At 39.0% G+C, this 19,436-nt stretch overlaps 1 protein-coding gene across 2 annotated transcripts in view; it reads left to right on the forward strand.

The window, feature by feature from the left end:
* The window catches only part of SH3BGR (SH3 domain binding glutamate rich protein), a 59,121-nt gene that overhangs the window by 16,386 nt on the left and 23,299 nt on the right, over positions 1–19,436 (forward strand). For both annotated transcript variants that reach the window (XM_059164747.1, XM_059164748.1), the window contains exons 3-5: positions 3,501–3,581; positions 17,240–17,314; positions 18,223–18,315. In XM_059164747.1, coding sequence (XP_059020730.1) covers positions 3,501–3,581; positions 17,240–17,314; positions 18,223–18,315 — 249 coding nt within the window. The remainder of the gene's footprint in view (positions 1–3,500; positions 3,582–17,239; positions 17,315–18,222; positions 18,316–19,436) is intronic.

A 19,436-nucleotide genomic window follows, 5' to 3' on the forward strand; every position in this document is an offset into this window, starting at 1 on the left:
TTAGGGACGGGCGGTGGGTTTCTCGCACCACGGCACTAAGGGGACTGGATGTCGATGGTAGTTCTGAGTACCATCCTGTTCCTGCCAGCGTGAACTCCTGCTGCTCTATCTATGCAGAACAGATGAAGATATTATCCCGAGGGCATGGCTGACAACCATTAGCTAGAGAAAGGAGACACCCGGTGGAAAGCCAGGCGCAGTGGAGGCCAGGTTACCCGCCTGGCAGAGGATACTAACTGGTAATACAGACATGTCTGTCAATGCCAAATTGGAGTCTGTGGGTCTTAGCCCAGGTAGAGGCTGGGTGCCTGCCTGGGCCTGAACACAATCGAAGGGGACCTTGGTCATTCAGCAGAGGCAAGCATCCTCAGGACTGCGAGGGAGGCAGAAGACAAGCCCAGTTAGGGAGGGGGAAGAGCGTTCTCAGAGCATAGATATTACCGGACAAACTATTTCACATCACTAAAAACTTATTATAAAATGTATCATGTGATAAAAATACAGAGCTTAAAGAGGAATAACAAAATGTACAACTATGTGTGCACCAAACATTAAAAGAGCCTTAAGATCTTAATCACTGTTTCCCTATTTACATGTATTTTTTTTTTTCTAGTACTTTAGGTGGCTGGCCTCCATTCCACCCCACAAATTAGGCATTTCTAGTGATTGTTTTATAGTCAATACTTGTTAAATGTTAGATTTACACACATATTTATTAATGTCTTTGCTCATGATTTCTTCTTGCATCATAGATAATACATCTGGAATCACTTTCCTTTGGTCTAATATAGACTATAAAAGTTTCTTTAAGTGACTATTAGTGGTAAATTCTCTAAATTTTTGTTTGAAAAATAACATTTTTCAGAAAAATGTCTGTTTTACTCTCATGTCTAAAAATGGTTTCACTGAAAAAAATAGTTTCATTGGGTCTAAAATTTTAGATCAATGGTTGTTTTTTCTAAAGATGTTGAAATTATGAGCACCTGCGTGGCTCAGTTGGTTAAGCAACTGCCTTTGGCTCAGGTCATGATCCCAGAGTCCCAGGATTGGGTCCCGCATCGGGCTCCCAGCTCCATGGGGAGTCTGCTTCTCCCTCTGACCTTCTCCCCTCTCATGCTCTCTCTCACATAAATAAATAAAATCTTTAAAAAAAAGATGTTGAAATTATGATTTTACTTTCTTCTGACTTCTGTGTTGGTGTTAAGAAGCCAGGTGTCAGTCTAACTGTCATTCTTTCGTGGGGAAACTGTCTTTTTCCTTGCCCCTCTGCCTGGTCCTTCACTAGCTCCCTTGCTGCCCTCCTTTTATAAAACCCCACCCCTTAGGCTCTAGGCTTCAGTCACTCCTGCCTTCACTCTCTGTGTCATCAAAGTGGACATAAAGATCTACTGGTTGTATCAGAAACTCTGCCTTGGTATGTGCTTATTCTTAGAATCCTTGGTCTCACCTGCAATGATCTTTCCATTATCAGCTAAGCAATGTGTCCATACTTCTTCTCTTAATCTGACTTTAAAAATTTGTTTTTGAGACAGTGTTTCAGGGCTTCTAATCTGCTATACTATCATAGCTGGTAGTTGAAAAACCATTTCATACTCATTATTTTTTGAATCTATTTGTTAGTGTCAAGTTAAAAATAATGACAAATTATTGTTCAGTCTTTGGAAGTTAGAAAAGCTATTTGGAAAAAAAGAAGAGACAGAGAGAAAGAAAAAAAAAAGAGAAGCTATTTAGACCTAAGTTGAAGCAAAAGACAATTCACTCAATGATAAGAAACATTTTCTGGGGCACCTGAGTGGCTCAGTCGGTTGGCATCTACCTTTGGGGTCAAGATGTGATCCCAGAGTCCTGGGATTGAGCCTTGTGTCAGGCTCTCTGCTCAGCAGGGAGTCTGCTTCTCCCTCTGCCTCTGCCCTTAACCCCCTTAGCCCCCACCCCGACTCATGCTGTCTCTCTCTGTCTGAAATAAATAAATAAAATCTTGTAAAAAAAAAAAAAAAAGAAAACCTTTCTTGATTTGAAAGCTTCTAGAGTTGGCCAACTAGAGAAGTTAGAGATCTCTATGGAATTTTTGTAAAATGGAATAAATTTACTTTATTGTATTTCACCTGTTCTCTACTACTACTACTAATGTGTTCTATCATATAATTTTTTTAAAAAGATTTATTTATTTATTTGAGAGAGATAGAGAGAGTGTGTGAGTACATGGTTGGGGGGAGTAGCAGAGGGAGAAGAAGAGAGACAATCTCAAGCAGACTCCCCACTGAGCATGGAACCTGATGTGGGGCTCGATCCCATGACCCTGAGATCATGACCTGGGCTGAGATCAAAGAATCCAGTGCTCAACTGACCGAGCCACCCAGGCGCCCCTCTATCATGTAATCTTTAACATCCTGTGTATGTGTGCTCCAGGAATCCATACCAAATGACCACTTGCCCTTGATGCTCTAGTTCCTCCAGCTAAGATTTGAGGCAACTCACAAAAATGCATTCCGTGTGAGAGAGTATAATTAGCCACTGAGTAAATCTGGGCAACAGGTAGGAAAATAATAAAGCTTTGGGTAAGATTGACACACAAGAATACAAAACGTTTTCTTCCCGATGTCCGTGGCCTGTATTTGGTTTTACGCTTCTTAACACACGTAAGAGTAGAGTGGGCAGTAACACTAAGCTGGTTCGAGCACCCTCTGTTCAAACTGGGCCATACGCACTGTCCTTAGTGCGTGGAGAAACTGATCGTTGCCCCGATGACAGAGACAGGCAGTCACGAAGTCGTCTGAGGAAGTGCTCCTATGTTTTAACTATATGAAATGAAACTCTTCTGGGCTCCTGACAACCATGCTCCTGAAGAGAGGGTTTAGGGCTGGACCCCCGGGTGGGCCTATGGTGGGGGGCAAAGTGGGGCTTCACTGAGCTCCAGATTTCAACCAGCTACCAGGTTTCACCACACTCTGTAGTTCTTCCCACTCTGCCAAAACAGGTGCCACCATAAGCCCTCCATGATCCTGTGGCGACTGGTGTCAAAAGGTCCGAGATGGGTCTTGTCCTGTAGAAGCTATTACAGTAACTCTGGAGAAACCCTGTGTTGTCTTAGTCTCAGCTGATCAGGGTCCAAATCCATGGGGCCAAATTTTAAGGAAACCAGCTGAAGATATGACACTTCCAGAGAATCCTTTCATTCTGTATATCTGAGTCTTGTCTGCAATTCCTGAGCACAAACAGGTGTGTGTGTGTGTGTGTGTGTGTGTGTGCATGCGCGTGCCCGTGTGTGCTTATTCTCGCTGCTTTGTATTCTGCAAAGTGGAATGATAAAAACGAACTTACAGTTCATGTTTAGAGATTTCTTAACTTTTGGGGGTTAGTCATCTTTGACAAAACAAACTGGGATAAACTTTTGAGTTGTATCTTCCAAGTTACTGACTAATAAAAATGATCAACTTAGGCAAATCTTCTGGCTCACAATTGTGCAGTGGGGTTTAAACATTCTTTTTCTTTGCTTCCAGGATTTTGACTCTTTCTTCTCTGCAAAAGAAGAGAATATTATTTATTCATTTCTGGGTTTGGCTCCCCCTCCAGGCTCAAAGGTAAGCTTGAACACTGGGTCTCCACACAAGTCATAATAAATGAAGCTAGAAATCAGCCTCCAAGACTGTTTAATAAATGATGATCTCTACATTCACATAGTTTAAATATATTCCTTATTATGATGAAGTCTTATACATGTGTAGCTTATTTTAGTTAATTTTATGATAATACATCACCTGTATTAATTCTTTCTATTTAAAATGAGTTGACTTTGCTTTTTTAGAGAGGGGAAGGGTGAGATCCAGACACAAGAACGGAATAAATCTCAACCTCTTTTTCTCTTCTGGTATTGTTTTATCTTTGATTACACATAATTATGTTAGTTAAATACAGAATTAGGCTGATAAAGCCAATATCCTGAATCTGTCTGATGGAGATCACCATGCACCAGCCTCTGCATCATTACTTCTCCCAAGAATCTCACACATGACTCTCCACCAGTCAAGACAAGTATGCATCAGTTTAATTCATTTGTTCCTTAATTTGTTAGCTTGTCCTCAGCTTCATTTCAAAAGAGATTTGTGAAAACTGAGTCCAAATTAATTCTTATTGTAGGAGAAATAACTCAAAAGCCTGCCTTATAGAGATGGGTTTGTCTCAGAGGCATGTGGCTGTGCTGTCTTTCATAGGTCAGCATTCTTCAGGTAATGCCACTCGGGACCTCTTAGTGCCTAGGTTAACATCGAAGGTCTAGTGGCAATTCCTTCTCCAAAGGTAACATGTAGATTTCACAATTGCTAATAAGGTTTTATACAAGGAAGAAAATCTTCCCTTTTAGTGAAACACCTTTTTGGCTTTGACCAACTTAAACACAACACATTTCATATATGCTATTCACAGTTAAGAAAAGCTATTACATGCAATTCATTCTTTTTTATTTGGCATTGGAGTTTGGTATGGGAGTTTTATTTGGTATAGGTGTTTATTAATGGGGTCATGTTAGTTTACTTACTTTAAGACATGGTGCCTTGGTGTTAAGGTACATTTCTTGGTGGGGACATTCAGGTCACTTGTGTCTTGAAGACGAGAAGGAAAGGTAGAGGGAAGACTGTTTCAGGCAAAGGGAAGGTCAAGTGCAAAGTCCCTGAGGCAGGAAAGAATGTGGAAAGTTCTAAAACTGCCATGAGGCCCACATCACTGCGGTGAAGGGTGGAGGTACCATAGGAGGTGAGAGTTGCAGGTGGACATCCCGTGGGCCATAGTGGTGCTCTGGATTCTGTCTTACCTGCAGTGGAAACATTGTAGGTGGTTTAAGCAGAGAAGTAATCTTATTTCCTTTTTGAAAAGTCATTTGGTTACTGTGGGATGAACGGACTAAAAGGGTGCATAATCCCATAGTAATACAGATGAGAATTCATGGCAGCTTGGACTAGGGTGGTAGGATAGAACTGCATGGAAGTGGATGATTTTAGGTCTGTTTTGGAGGAGGAATTGGTAAGACTTGCTGATAGATTGAATGTGGGTGTGGGGATGGGGTTTCTGGTTGTTGGGTGTATGCATTCACTTTAGTGGACCGACTTTTCAGGGGGTTTTTAGATCTGAATGAGACATCTAATGGAAGAAGTGAGGTAGGCAGTTGCAGATTGCTGTGTGTCTCACTGAGGTCTGGTTGAAGAAATGCACATGTGGGGTCTGCTGCCATGTGGCTGGGGCTAAAATAAAGGGGGAGGGTTGACAGGAAGGACGGTGGGCTTGGAGGTACTCGGAGCTTGAAGCTGGGTAGAGGAGAAGCAGAGGCCACCTGAAGAGGCTGAGATGGAGAGTCTGAGTGAGAAGGAGACCAGGAGCATGTGGCATGAAGGCTGCCAAGGAGGAGCATTTTTCATGGACGAGGGTCCAACGCTTCTGAGAGATCGAGTCAAGTGAGGACAAACAAGTGACCGTTGTGTTTCCTTTCTGGTTCCTTTTTATTTTTCTGTAAGATGTTTCCTAAGATGTCTGCGGACTCTTGGTTATCTAAGAACAAGTTGCTAAAAAGTTGAATGGATGGTCTAGATCCATGGTCATAACTTTCTCTGTGGTAAGCTTTACCATGGGTTGACTTAGTGATGATCTGTTGGCTTTCTGTTAGGGATCCGGGACTGCGGACTTTTGCTGTTGGTCTGGGTTTGTTTCTCCTTCTCCCTCTGCTCCTCTCCCTGCTCACACTCTCTCTTTCTCAAATAAATAAAATATTTTAAAAAAGGCAAGTATCATTATCTATCCTTCTCTTAAGTCCTTTCCATATTTATTCAGTTAATTAGTCAGTTAATTCTAATTTACTTCTCAGTTATATAATGAAATTAAATGTTTAATTTTTGGTTGTTGTCTTAAAAATATAATACTGGGTTAGGTGAGTGCTGTGAAGTGTGTAAACCTGGTGATTCACAGACCTGGGGATAAAAATATATGTATATAAAAAATATATGTTTATAAAAAATAATAAAAAAAAAAAGATAGATAAAAAAAAAAAAAAAAAAAAAAAAAAAAAAAAAAAAGAAAAAAAAAAATATAATACTGGGGCGCCTGGGTGGCTCAGTGGGTTAAGCCGCTGCCTTCGGCTCAGGTCATGATCTCGGGGTCCTGGGATTGAGTCCCACATCGGGCTCTCTGCTCAGCAGGGAGCCTGCTTCCCTCTATCTCCCTCTCTGCCTGCCTCTCCCTCTGCTTGTGATCTCTCTCTGTCAAATAAATAAGTAAAATCTTAAAAAAATATATAATACTGAGTTGTAATTCAGTCATCACAAAATTCACCTACCAGAAGTATGCAATTACTGGCTTTTTAGTATAGTCACAGATTTGTGCAACCATTACCATGATCTACTTCCAAAACATTTTCATCAGTCACCCCCCCCCCAAATCCAGTACCCCTTAGCTATTACACCCCATTCCTCAAACTAACCATGCTCCCAGCCCTAAGGAACCACTGATATACTTCTTCTATATAGACTTTCCTCTTCTCAGCATTTTGTAGAAATGAAATCACACAGCATTTTGTTCTTTCTGCCTGGCTTCTTTAACTTAGCATAATGTTGTCAAGGTTCATTCATTTTCTAGTATGTATCAGGACTTCTTTTCCTTTTTATGCAGAATAATATTCTATTGTATGGAGAGACCACATTTTACTTATCCACTTACCAGTTAATGAATACTCGAATTGTTTTCATTTTTGAGCTATATGAGTAATGCTGTTATGACCATTTGTGTATCTTTTGCTTGGTTTCATTTTAAGTGGTACAGTTTTATATTACAGGTTACTGTGCTGTAGAAACAGTTGTATAGTTTTAAAAATTCAGATGTCAGAGTTCGTTTGACCTGCTGATTCTGAATTACTGGGAGAGGCCTGAGGATTTTCACTTAAAAAAAGTTCTTTGGTTGATTCTGATGCACACTTCTTTCTTTTTTTGGGGGGTCAATCTGTTTTTTTAATGAACATATAATGTAATATTTGTCCCAGGGGTACAGGTCTGTGAATCATCAGTCTTATGCAACTCACTGTAGCACATACCCTTCCCACTGTCCATCACCCAGACACCCTATCCCTACCCCTCCATCCCCCATCAACTCTCAGTTTGTTTCATGAGTTTAAGAGTCTCTTAATGGTTTGTCTCCCTCCTGATCTCTTCTTGTATCACCTCCCCTGACCCCCATGATGTCCTGCTCTGCCTCTCAAATTCTTCATGTCAGAGAGATCATATGATAATTGTCTTTCTCTGATTGACTTATTTCACTTAGCATAATATGGTCATGGGTAGGTCTATTTTCACTTTTTGAGGAATGTCTATGCTGTTTTCCAGAGTGGCTGCACCAGCTCTGACGCACACTTCTGTTTAACAAGCACTAAATGAGGGACTCATTTTAGTATTCACATACGTGCCTCTGGAAAATGAATGTGATGCCGTATTTGCTTTGGTTAAACAACTCAAACGTTACAGAGCAATTATAAGGTTACTTTGCTTCCCTCCCTCCCTGGGGGCATTCAACATTGTTGCAAGATTGCAGGGTTCTTGTCTCACAGAGTAGAAGAATGAATCTCAGGGACAAAAAAGGGTGAAGTGAAGTGAAAGTTTATTAAGTGAGGGTGAGAGCAGAAAGGAAAGAAGCAGCTCTCTTGCATGAGGTCGTTCCTGAATGGATTGCCACTGAGGGCTTCTAGTGGCAGTTTTTCATCAAAAACTTGACCAGGAAGCTTGTGGCCTTGAGATTCTTGTGCCATCTTGGTTTGCGTGTGGACTATTGATAACATCCTTAATGACTGACTTCTTTGAGGTCTGGTCATGTTCTGTAATTACAATGTAATTCAGAGAGTGATGCTCCCTCACATCACAGCCCGGTGGTCCTGTCTCTTCCCTGATCACTTGTTCTCTCTGGCTTAGCTTCTTCCTGCCAGGAATAGCCTTAGAGCCTAGCCAGGGGGCCCCTTCCTCTCTCCGCCTATACTTAACCTTTCCTTATTCAACATCATGAATTAAAAAAAATTAGATATAAAACTATATATATATATATATATATATATATATATATATATAGCATATTTATCTCCATGAGCAATGTGTATGTTATTTTGTACTTTTAATGCCTGATTGGTATCACATTTTTTAGAATGTTCTATAGCTGGCTGTTTAAAAAACATTATCCTTTGAGATATATCCTACTAAGATATGTAAATCTATTTCAGCCTCTGCTAAGTTTTATCTTGTCCCATTTTAAAAATATCTAATTTCAGTTTTTATATCCTGCCCTGATCTGTGCTTAAGTCTTGTCATATTGCATGAAATTCTCTTTAACTAAGTGAAAGAAAGGTCTGGCCATGGAATTATAAAACCCAGCCTAGAGAGAGCTAAGAGACCGTCCAGTCCTGATTATTATCTTCCCAGAGGAGGGGCTTGAAGCTCACAGGACGTACATGATATCTGCAGATACTGCACTAATTAGCAGCACAGATTGTGCTGGAACCTCTGGTGTTGTCAGCGTTGCTTGGATTTATAGGTGTTTATGCATGCACATGTGGGGAAAGTCCTTCAATTGCCCTTTGGGAAGACACACATTTGATGATTTATGGAAATGATATTATTTGCCACAGTGTTACTTTGTAGTAAACAACATTGTGGATAAGTATCAGCAAGGAAATTAATCTCATCCTTAAAATAGATACTCTTGAACAATTAGATAGACAATGTATGCTTATAAAGTGATATTAAGTAACATACTCAGCATTTTTCTTTTGGAATATTGTTTTTGTCTAAAGCATGCTGTACGGGGCCAAGTATGAGGACAGTTTTCCCGATGAGGGCTTTGCCAGTAAGCACTGGCTCCGTAAAGGCAACCGTAGTTCTTTAAAACCATCTGGTCATATCTGATTAAATGAGTATCATTGTTAATAGCACACTCCTGGCAAGGCTTTGGTTGTATACACAGTTTCCAGTTATGTCCTGGCAATAAGGATTACACATTCTAAGGGAACCTAGGCAGAGAGCGATATTGCCATGAAACACAGAAAGACTTAATAAGAATTTTCAAGTTCCGAAGGGCTCAGGCAGAGGGGATATCACTTACAAATGTCTCATTTCAATGTACAAAAATAGTCTGCCACATTGTTGTGATTTATAAAAAGCTTAACAGGAAAGACAGAGGGTTTCCTTATATATTCAGAAAATAGGACATTAAGATAACATCAACAGTAAACCAAACAAAAACCGTACTCATCCTTCCCTGATTCATTCATTTCTATGTAATTAATTTTCATTCTGCTGGATCTGGGGTTGGTAGTCTCACGAATCCATCTGCTTCTCAGCTAGGGTTCTGGAAATCCTGTCTCAGTCCACTGGTATGGTCTCAATGATCTTTAATTGTTGCCATCAGAAGCCTATACCCTAAAGTACCTGGCATATAGTCCTTTTCTCGGGGGCTCTGGGTCATTCTATGTAATGAATGAAGCAGTCTGGCTTGTAGTGGACTGCAAAAGCTTTCAGGGAAACAGCAGAATGAAACAAACTAAGAAAAACAACTGTAGATGACAAAAGACTTAAAATAACTGTAGTTAATTTTTTAATGATTTTTTTTGAAGGTAAAAGTCTTTATGGGGATTCTAACAAGAATAATGCACCTGATACGAAACTGTGGTTGTTTCTCTGGCATGCAAAAACAAAACAATAAACTCTGTCCAAAAAGTTTTAGATAAGATATCTATAAACATAGTCACTAAGCCTGTTTTCAAAGTTAGAAAACATTGTATCTTATTTGTAAAAAAGTGGATGAATGGAGGAAAACTCCTGATATAAGATAATTATCCAGAAACATATTATACCATGAATATACCAAGCAATGCCCCATGAAAGATACCATGAATGCCAAGCACACGCTTACCATGTATGGTAGGAATATATCGAGAACATCAAGTGAGGAGAGTCAGTAGATCTGGACTAGGTCCTAAACACCTATATAGTAATACAACTGTATGTAGGTGATGGGAATCTCTAGGTGTAAACTATTGTTCTAGAACATGCTAGATTGAAATGAAAGACATAAGATATGATCAATTTGACATTTAAAGCAAATTACTGAAATTATGATGGATAACCTATACTGTGGTTGTCAAATGTCAGGCAAGGAATCACTAGGATCAATGTCTTTTTTTTTTTTTTTTTTTTTTTTTTAAGATTTCATTTGAGAGAAAAAGAGAGGGAGAGAAAATCACCAGCAGACTCCCTGTTGAGCACAGAGCCCATCTTGGGGCTTGATCCCATGACCCATGAAATCAGCACCTGGGTTAAAACCAAGAGCTGGGCACTTAACTAGTTGAGTCACCAAGGTGCCCAGGATCAAGGTCTTTTATACATTATTTTGGTCAGGGGAATATTATTAAGATATCAGTAACAAACATCCACTTACGTATGTAATTGGATTTCCTCTGGCTGATGAAGATGAGGGCAGTCATGCCCACATTAGAGCATTACGTTCACAGAATGCTGTGGGGGTGACTACTGCGTGGCAGAAACCCCACATCACAGGGAGTACTGTTCTTCTCACCGTGGCCATCCAAGGAGGTTCTAACATTCCCAACGGCAAGGCTGCAGCATTTGGGGCTCCCTCTCTCCTGTCCAGGATTCTGTCCTCATTTCCTAGTAGCTATGGTTGCCCCAAGTTCTGTTTCCTGATTCTTCTGTTAAAAACCCCCGAGTTTTGGGGCGCCCGGGTGGCTCAGTTGGTTGAGCAGCTGCCTTCGGCTCGGGTCATGATTCCAGGGTCCTGGGATCGAGCCCCACATCGGGCTCCCTGCTCAGCGGATAGCCTGCTTCTCTCTCTCCCCCTCTCCCTGCCGCTCTGCTTACTTGTGCTCTCTCTCTAGCTCTCTGTCAAATAAACAAATAAAATATAAAAAAAAAAAAACCCCGAGTTTTCTGTTGTTTTTATCTCCCCAATAAGATTTGCCTATTCTCAGACTTAGGCCCCCCAAACAGTAACTCACTCAGTGTCATTGTCCTCTTTCTTTTTTTCAAAACCATCTTAGCCATTTTTAAAAAAGATTTTATTTATTTATTTGACAGAGAGAGATCACAAGTCAGCAGAGAGGCAGGCAGAGAGAGAGGGAGAATCAGACTCACTGCTGAGTGGGGAGCCAGACAAAGGCTCAATCCCAGAACCCTGAAATCATGGCCTGAGCTGAAGGCAGTGGCTTAACCCACTGAACCACCCAGGCGCCCCCATCTTAGCCATTTTAAATTACATAGTTCAGTAATGTTAAGTATTTTCATATTGCTGTGCAAAAGATCTCTAGAACTTTTTCACTTTGCAAAAGAAAAATACTATACTCAGGCAACTGCCAATTTCTTCCTCTCCTCCAGTTCCTTCCATGATAATTTACTTTCTGTTTCTATAAATTTGACTATTTTATTTTTATTGTTTGTTTATTTTTATTTTATTTATTTATTTTTTTAAAAATTAACTTATTTTTAGCATAACAGTATTCATTGTTTTTGCACCACACCCAGTGCTCCCTGCAATCCGTGCCCTCCCTAATACCCACCACCTGGTACCCCGACCTCCCACCCCCCGCCCCTTCAAAACCCTCAGGTTGCTTTTCAGAGTCCATAGTCTCTCATGGTTCTCCTCCCCTTCCAATTTCCCCCAACTCCCTTCTCCTCTCTAACTCCCCATGTCCTCCATGCTATTTGTTATGCTCCACAAATAAGTGAAACCATTTTAAAGATTTTATTTATTTATTTGACACAGAGAGACAAAGCGAGAGAGGGAACACAAGTAGGGGGAGTGGGAGGGGGAGAAGCAGGCTTCCTGCTGAACAGGGAGTCTGATACGGGGCTCGATCCCAGGACCCTGGGATCATGACCTGAGCTGAAGGCAGACATTTAATGACTGAGCCACCCAGGCACCCCTAAATGTGACCATTTTAGATATCTCATATAGGTAGAATCAAACAACATTTGTCTTTTTGTGAGTGGCTTATTTCATTTCACATAATGCAATCAAGTTTCATATGTGTGGTGGTAAGAGATAGGATAAGTTTTCTTTTTAAGACTGAATAACATTCCATTGTATGTATTTACAACATTTTGTTCATTCACTTATTCATGGACATTTGGATTGTACCTACCTCTTGGTTATTGTAAACAATGCTGCTATGAATATGGATATACAAATAATTTTTATCATTCAAATTGCAAGTCTCCCTTGAATCTTCTTGCTTTGGCTCATTTTCCTCTTATTTTTTCTTTTGTTTGCTTGCTTATTTGTTTGTTTTTTAAAGTAGGTTCCACACCCAACATGGGTCTTAACCTCACGACCCTAGATTAAGAGTCGCGTGCTCTACCCGCTGGGCCAGCCACGTGCCCCTGTTTGTTTCTCTTTTTGATTCAGAATTTATAGTCATTATCTGTTGGAAGGTTGGGTTCCAAAGGAGATTACTTGGCTGTAAGGGAATTGGAGTCGGGGACGCCTGGGTGGCTCAGTTGGTTAAGCAGCTGCCTTCGGCTCAGGTCATGATCCTGGCGTCCTGGGATCGAGTCCCACATCGGGCCCCTTGCTCAGTGGGGAGCCTGCTTCTCCCTCTGCCTCTGCCGGCCACTCTGTCTGCGTGCTCGCTCTCTTCCCCCCCCCCCCCCCGATAAATAAATAAAATCTTAAAAAAAAAAAAGGAATTGGAGTCGACAGTGAAATTGGATTTTAACAAAGATTGAGCCATATGTTATTTATGAGCACATAATAAGACAGTCATTTCAAGAAAACTTGAAATAAAAGAATGAGTATACAGCAGGCCTGTACAGATAACAAGAAAGCTGGAGTCGGATTAATGATATCAGATAAAGAGGAATTCAAGGCCAAAAGCATTAAATAAGAAAAATGTATAATTTAATGAAAAATGATAAAAATCTATGAAGAAAATACAGTAGTCATGAATCTTTATGGATCAGGATAGCAGTCAAATACACAAATACATGAATCAGAAACTCCTAGAAATAAAATGAAAACTTATTAAAAACATCTTTTAATAGATACATTGTATTTATTACTTATCAGGTACAATTATAATTAGAAACTTGATTTAATAGATGTGTATAGGATATACTTATGCATACTAGCATGAGTAACAGTATATTAGATTAATATTAATAAAATGTAGTCTTCCCTTGTACTTATTAAAACATTTTCCACAGTGATCATATACTTGGTCAAAAAGAAAACTTTCATAAATTTCAGAAGGGAATGATTTTACAGAGTATGTTCTTATCCCAAACACAGAATTACAACCTGAAAGAAAAATATCATAGAAACTTAAGAAATAAGCATATCCCATTTCAAATAACCCCATATCCCAAAGAAAATAAAACTGGTATTATAGGGGCACCTGGGTGGCTCAGTTGGTTAAGCGCCCAGCTCTTGATTGCAGCTCAGTTCATGATCTTGAGGTCAAGAGATGAAGCCCCCAAGTGGGTCTCTGTGCTGGGCATGGAATCTGTGTATGATTCTCTCTCTCTCTGCCCCTCTCCCTCAAAAAAACTCCTGATATGATAAATCATCAAATAGTAAACGAGAAGTTATTTCATATCCAAACCCCAATATATGAGCAAATCTCTCCCTACACAGAGTAAAATTATTACTTTTAAATACTCTTATGATTGAAAAAGGAAGGAAAAAAATAAAAAGAGTGGTAAAAACTTAGTAAAATAGTTAATTATAAGTAGATTCCATGCCCAGTGTGGAGCCTGATGTGGGCATTGAACTCATGACCCTGAAATCAAGATCTGAGCTGAGATCAAGAGTCGGATGCTTAACTGACAGAGCCACACAGGTGCCTCTAAAAGAAATATTCAATTTAAATAACTAACAATAGGAAAACAAGATAAAAATGTAGGCAGTATGAACCCAACAAAACCCCAAATCAATTAAATACAAATGAGAGAGAAAGTATGTGTCTTTGTGCATATGGACATGCCTATATATATATATATATCTATGTATATCCATATGCATATATATATATATATACACTCAAATTATATATATATAATTTGAGTATATAATTATATATATATATAATTTGAGTATATGTAATTTGAATACATACATGTAATTTGATTATATATAATTTTAACAGAGAAATGAAATAGAATAAACCCCTGACCAGTTGATATATTACTTAGAATACTTTCAATTTTACCTAGATCAATTCCTGTTATAAGTACAGAGGGGAAAAGTCTAAATAAAATGTTAGCAAACTGTATAATACAAAGCAGTATTTAACATACTTAGTTCTATGAACTGATTGATGGAGTAAACCCTTATGTTTGTTTCCATAAATACCAACAAGATATTTGATAAAATTCTTCAGACTTTCCTAGTTAAAACTAAAATGGATTAAAATATAAACAGAAGGAAACTAATTAAACATGATAAAAACCAATTATCAAAAGGCAGCTGTAAGTGTCACACGGATCATGACATACTAAATCATTTCTATTACAATTAGAGGCAAGATAGCATGCTTGTCATCACTATGTTATTAAACTTTGTTTTAAAAGTTGTAGTTACTATAGTAATGTAGGAAAATAAAATGCATCGTGTATATATGTAATACATGTGAAATTTAAAAATTATCTTTATTTTTATATGATGTAATTGTACACCTAGAAATCTCAAGAAACTTCAATACAATCTATTAGAATTAAGAGTTTATGACATTTCTGGATAAAAGAAAAACATAAAAATTAATAGTTTTTGTTTATATCAATAATAATGGATAGGAAGTTAGAATGTAAAAATCAAACCTCATTCACGATGGTGATAAAAATCCATAAAATAATTAGGAATAAATTTTTCAAGAAAAATATGGGGATTCATATTATGAAGACCATAATTTTGTTCTGAGGGACACCTACAAATACTTAAAGTAATAGGGGGACCTACAATGTGTCTGGATATGTTGACTAAACAATAAGAAGTGAACATCTTCTTTTTTTTTTTTTAAAGATTTTATTTATTTATTTGACAGAGAGAGATCACAAGTAGGCAGAGAGGCAGACAGAGAGAGAGAGAGGAGGAAGCAGGCTCCCTGCTGAGCAGAGAGCCCGATGCGGGACTCGATCCCAGGACCCTGAGATCATGACCTGAGCCGAAGGCAGCGGCTTAACCCACTGAGCCACCCAGGCACCCAAAAGTGAACATCTTCTAAACTAACAAATATAATTAATGCTATTTCATTTTATTTTTTAAAGATTTATCTATTTATTTATTTTAGAGAGAAAGAGAGCGCAAGTGGGAGGGGCAGAGGGTGAAGGAGAGAGAATGTCAAGCAGACGCATGCTGGTGTGGAGGCCCACGCAGGGCTTGATCTCAGAACACTGAGATCATGGCCCGAGCCAAAACCGAGAGTCAGATGCTTAACCAACTGTGCCACCCAGGCACCCCTATTTAATGCTGTTTTAACCAAAAGCTTATTTTAAAAAATTTGACACCAGGAAAAATGACTTTAAAATTTATTAGAATAAAAAATATCTGAGAAGAGCTGAGAAAAACTGAAAAAAGACTTTGTGTAGCAACTTGCCTTTCTGAATATTAAAATTCACGTTAAACATTACATTGATAAAAGCAGTATGTTGGCATGGGAACTGATAAATATATTCATGGGTATGTCTTGATATTCATATATAGAATAGTATATTAACAGATCCAAATATATACATAAAACTTAATGACAAAAACATCTTAATTAAATGGGAAAATGATGATCTATAAATAGTGCAGATATACTTTGCTGTTTATCTGGATGAAAAAACAGAGCCCTACTTTACATTCTATGTAAAATTAAATTCTAGAGTAATTAAAGCTGTGGGTGTTCTTAATTAATATAGAAGAACAGCACTGCATTTCAGATAATAAAAATTAGATAAATTTATTGTATGTAAAAGACTAAAAACTGAAAAACAAAATTTATAAAACTTTATAGACTAAAAAAAAAGTTGTAACTTGACAGAGAGCTAATATTTCTATTATATTAAGAACCTCTAAAAATTGACAATAAAAGACAGACAACTGAAGTGAAAAGGGGCAAAACATATGAAGACAGGTAGCTGGGCAGGAAATATAAGTGGTTAAAACTCATGAAAAATATGCTTTCTCTTATTAATTAAGAAAATGTAAATTAAAACAAAAATAAAATTTGATTTTGTCCCCAATGTGTTATTGAAGATAAAAAAGAGCTGTCATCTTCATTGGTCATGAAGATTAAGGAAAAGAGAATGTTCATTAATTTACTATGGAATATGAATTGCTACAGTTTCTTTTTTTGGAAAGAGATCTAATTAAAAAATTAAAAAAAACCCCATCATTTTATTCAGCTTAGTAAAGTGTTGTTTATAAAGTACAAACAGATAAGTTCTGAAAAACTGTCAGCTGGGAAATATTAGAATAAATTGTATATTTAATATTTAGCAGATTTTCTTTTTTTAAATGAGGTTAGAACCATCTGATTTAACTTGGGCCAATGTCCATGATATATTAAACTAAAAAATCAAGTTGTGCCCCATGTTCCCATGTCTGCTCGAAAAACCACAAAATTAAACAAATATAGCAACCAATAAAAAAATAGCCTATATGTATGAATTAGGATAGTTTCAGGTACATATGGAAATTTTGATATTGATTATCATAGGAGCATGGCATTAGAGGATGAATCTATGGTTTAACTGCCTTTGAAATACGAGTAACTGCTTTCCTCCCAATTTTGATGAGATATAATTTACATGTAACATTGTATTAGTTTGAGGTATACAATATAAAGATCTGATGTATGTACATATTGCGAAATGATTACTATAATAAGTTTAGTCGATATCCATCACCTCACACAGTTACAAAACAACTTCTTATGATGAGAAAATTAGCTTAATATCTTAGAAGGTTGGCAACTGTGGGTAAGTCTGAAGGGCATAAAGTAGGAGGCGTAGACCTAGTCCCACCTCTGACTTGCAGTGTTACGCTTTCTGCCTTGAATTTCTCATCTCTCAAGTGTGAGTGGTAGTAACCATCCTACCTATCAGGCTACAGTGTTGTAAAGATAAAATGAAGGATGAAGACAAACACAATTTGAATAGTTAAAAAATGTTGAAATGTAAGCTATTATCCTCAAGAAAATTCTCAAATATTCTCAATTTATATAATGCAGGTGGAAAAATCATCTGAGGAAACATCTTCTCTTCCCAATGGTGATGTAGCAGGAGAGGAACAGAGCAGTGTAGAGGTAAGAGTTAGTATCCTGAACCATCTTCCCCCTGACTACCTTCCTCAGAATGTCTACTTGGTTTTCATTTTTCTGTCATTCAACTCTATATAGATAGAGTATCTATCTATCTATTTATCTATCATCCATCATCCATCTATCCATCCATCTACCCACCCATCATCCATCCATCTATCCATATATTTATTCACTATCTATCATCCTTCATCCACCTATCCATCCACCTATCCATCGGATGATGATCCATCCATCATTCATCATCCATCCATTGATCCATCATCCATCCTTCCTTCCATCCATCCTTCCTTCTTTCCATCCTTCCATCCATCCATCCATCCTTCCTTCCATCCGTCCATCCATCCATCTGTCCACCCATCATCCATCCATCCATCCATCCATCCATCCATCATCCATCCTTCCATCTATCCTTCCATCTGTCCATCATTCCATCATCCATCAATCTATCCATCATCCATCCATCCATCCATCCATCATCCATCCATCTATCCATCTATTATCTCTCTCTATTCTCTATCATCTTTTTTTACTCTCTAAAATTATAAAACCTGCCACCACTCAAGCAACAGAAAACAAACTGCCTGAATATCAAATCCTTTGGAGTTCTCTTCATAAGCCTTAAATGGATGAATTATAGCTCCTCATTAGTGTGTTTATTTCTCTACCATGCACATGACTCAGATGTACTGACCGACAACAGGAGGTCCAATGAGCAATACAGGGGGTGGTGATTCTGTACTAGTAGCGAAGTGACCAAATAGATAGGAAGTCTGTGTTCCCTTTGTTTATATACTGTGTATCCAAGTAAGAAAACCGTAGCATGTGTGGTTTGGTTTTCCCTTGAAATCTTATCTAAGGTTAGTGATACCATGGGTTTGCTTCATGACCAGGGAACAGAGAAGACTGAAGAGAGTGGAGAAAATGAGACACAAAAAGAGGACAACGGGGACGTGGGCGACCTTGCTGAGTCTCAAGAGAAGAATGTGAGTGTTGGTTTTTTGCCCCATGGTTTCTCTGGATTCAGGTCAACAAGCATTGCAGCACCTTCCCTGTGCCAGGAATCCTCCTGGGCATACGGAAATGAGCAGGGCAGCCAGGAGCTGAGCATTTAGCCAGTGAGGAAGCAGGAGGAAGTGTTCACTATCATGGTCAAGGCAGGTTGAGGATTAAAAGGAAGCCAGAGAAGGACCCTGAACCCAGGCCTGGAGGGGCAGGCTAGACAAGGCTTTAATAATCTGTAGTTGTATTGTGACGGGTAGGTTAGGTTCAAGTTCTTTATAAAACAAGGGACCTTATCCCTTGGTCATGAGTAATGATGGATTCCCAGCGAACGCCTGCCAAGGGCATTGCCTACTGAGGGCACAGAGGTAAGGGGGTGTGATGTTTTTTGGGAAGCCAGTAGGACCTGGGAATAAAGAAGGGGCCCTGGGGACGGAAACCCATAGTCCGTTCAGATCCAATTATGGGAATATCAGCAGCTCCAAGACCTGTGATCTAATTCTAAAGGGGTCCCAATTCAGGGGCCCCAGAATAAAGGGCAGGGTAGACTGTAGTTCTAGAATGGCCAGGCTGAGAGAATGGGGTATCAGATGGGCCACTTAGTCATGGAATTCTGAAAATGTAGCTGGGAAGCCAGGTAAGCGGAAATGGTGGTGCCCAGGGAGCTGAGCGTGTGGGCTTGGGGGCATTGGGCTGAGCCCCCCTCAGAGTTTCAGTAGTCGAAATGCATTGGGTCAGTTGCAATAAAGACTTGTTTACTGAACCATGATGGTTTGCATTTTTATCTGCTTATGACTTTTTTAAATGATTTATTGATTCCAGAAGAGGTGTAGATATCTCATTCCCAGCAGATGGAATGTGGTTATAAAGGGCCGTAGGGAACCATGTTATGGGCTTGTTGGGGTGGTTGTGGGTATCAATTCATTTGTATCTTAAAGAATTTAAATCTGGAGGGGCCAGGGCAGTAAGTTCCTCATATTTAAAGATGGCTAGGGGCGCCTTGGTCATAAGCAGTCATTAAGCATCTGCTTTCGGCTCCAGTCGTGGTTCCAGGGTCCTGAGATCAAGCCCCGCATAGGACCCCTTGCTCAGCGGGAGGCCTGCT

Source organism: Mustela lutreola, chromosome 2 (assembly GCF_030435805.1).
Source record: "Mustela lutreola isolate mMusLut2 chromosome 2, mMusLut2.pri, whole genome shotgun sequence".
Taxonomy (NCBI): Eukaryota; Metazoa; Chordata; class Mammalia; order Carnivora; family Mustelidae; genus Mustela; species Mustela lutreola.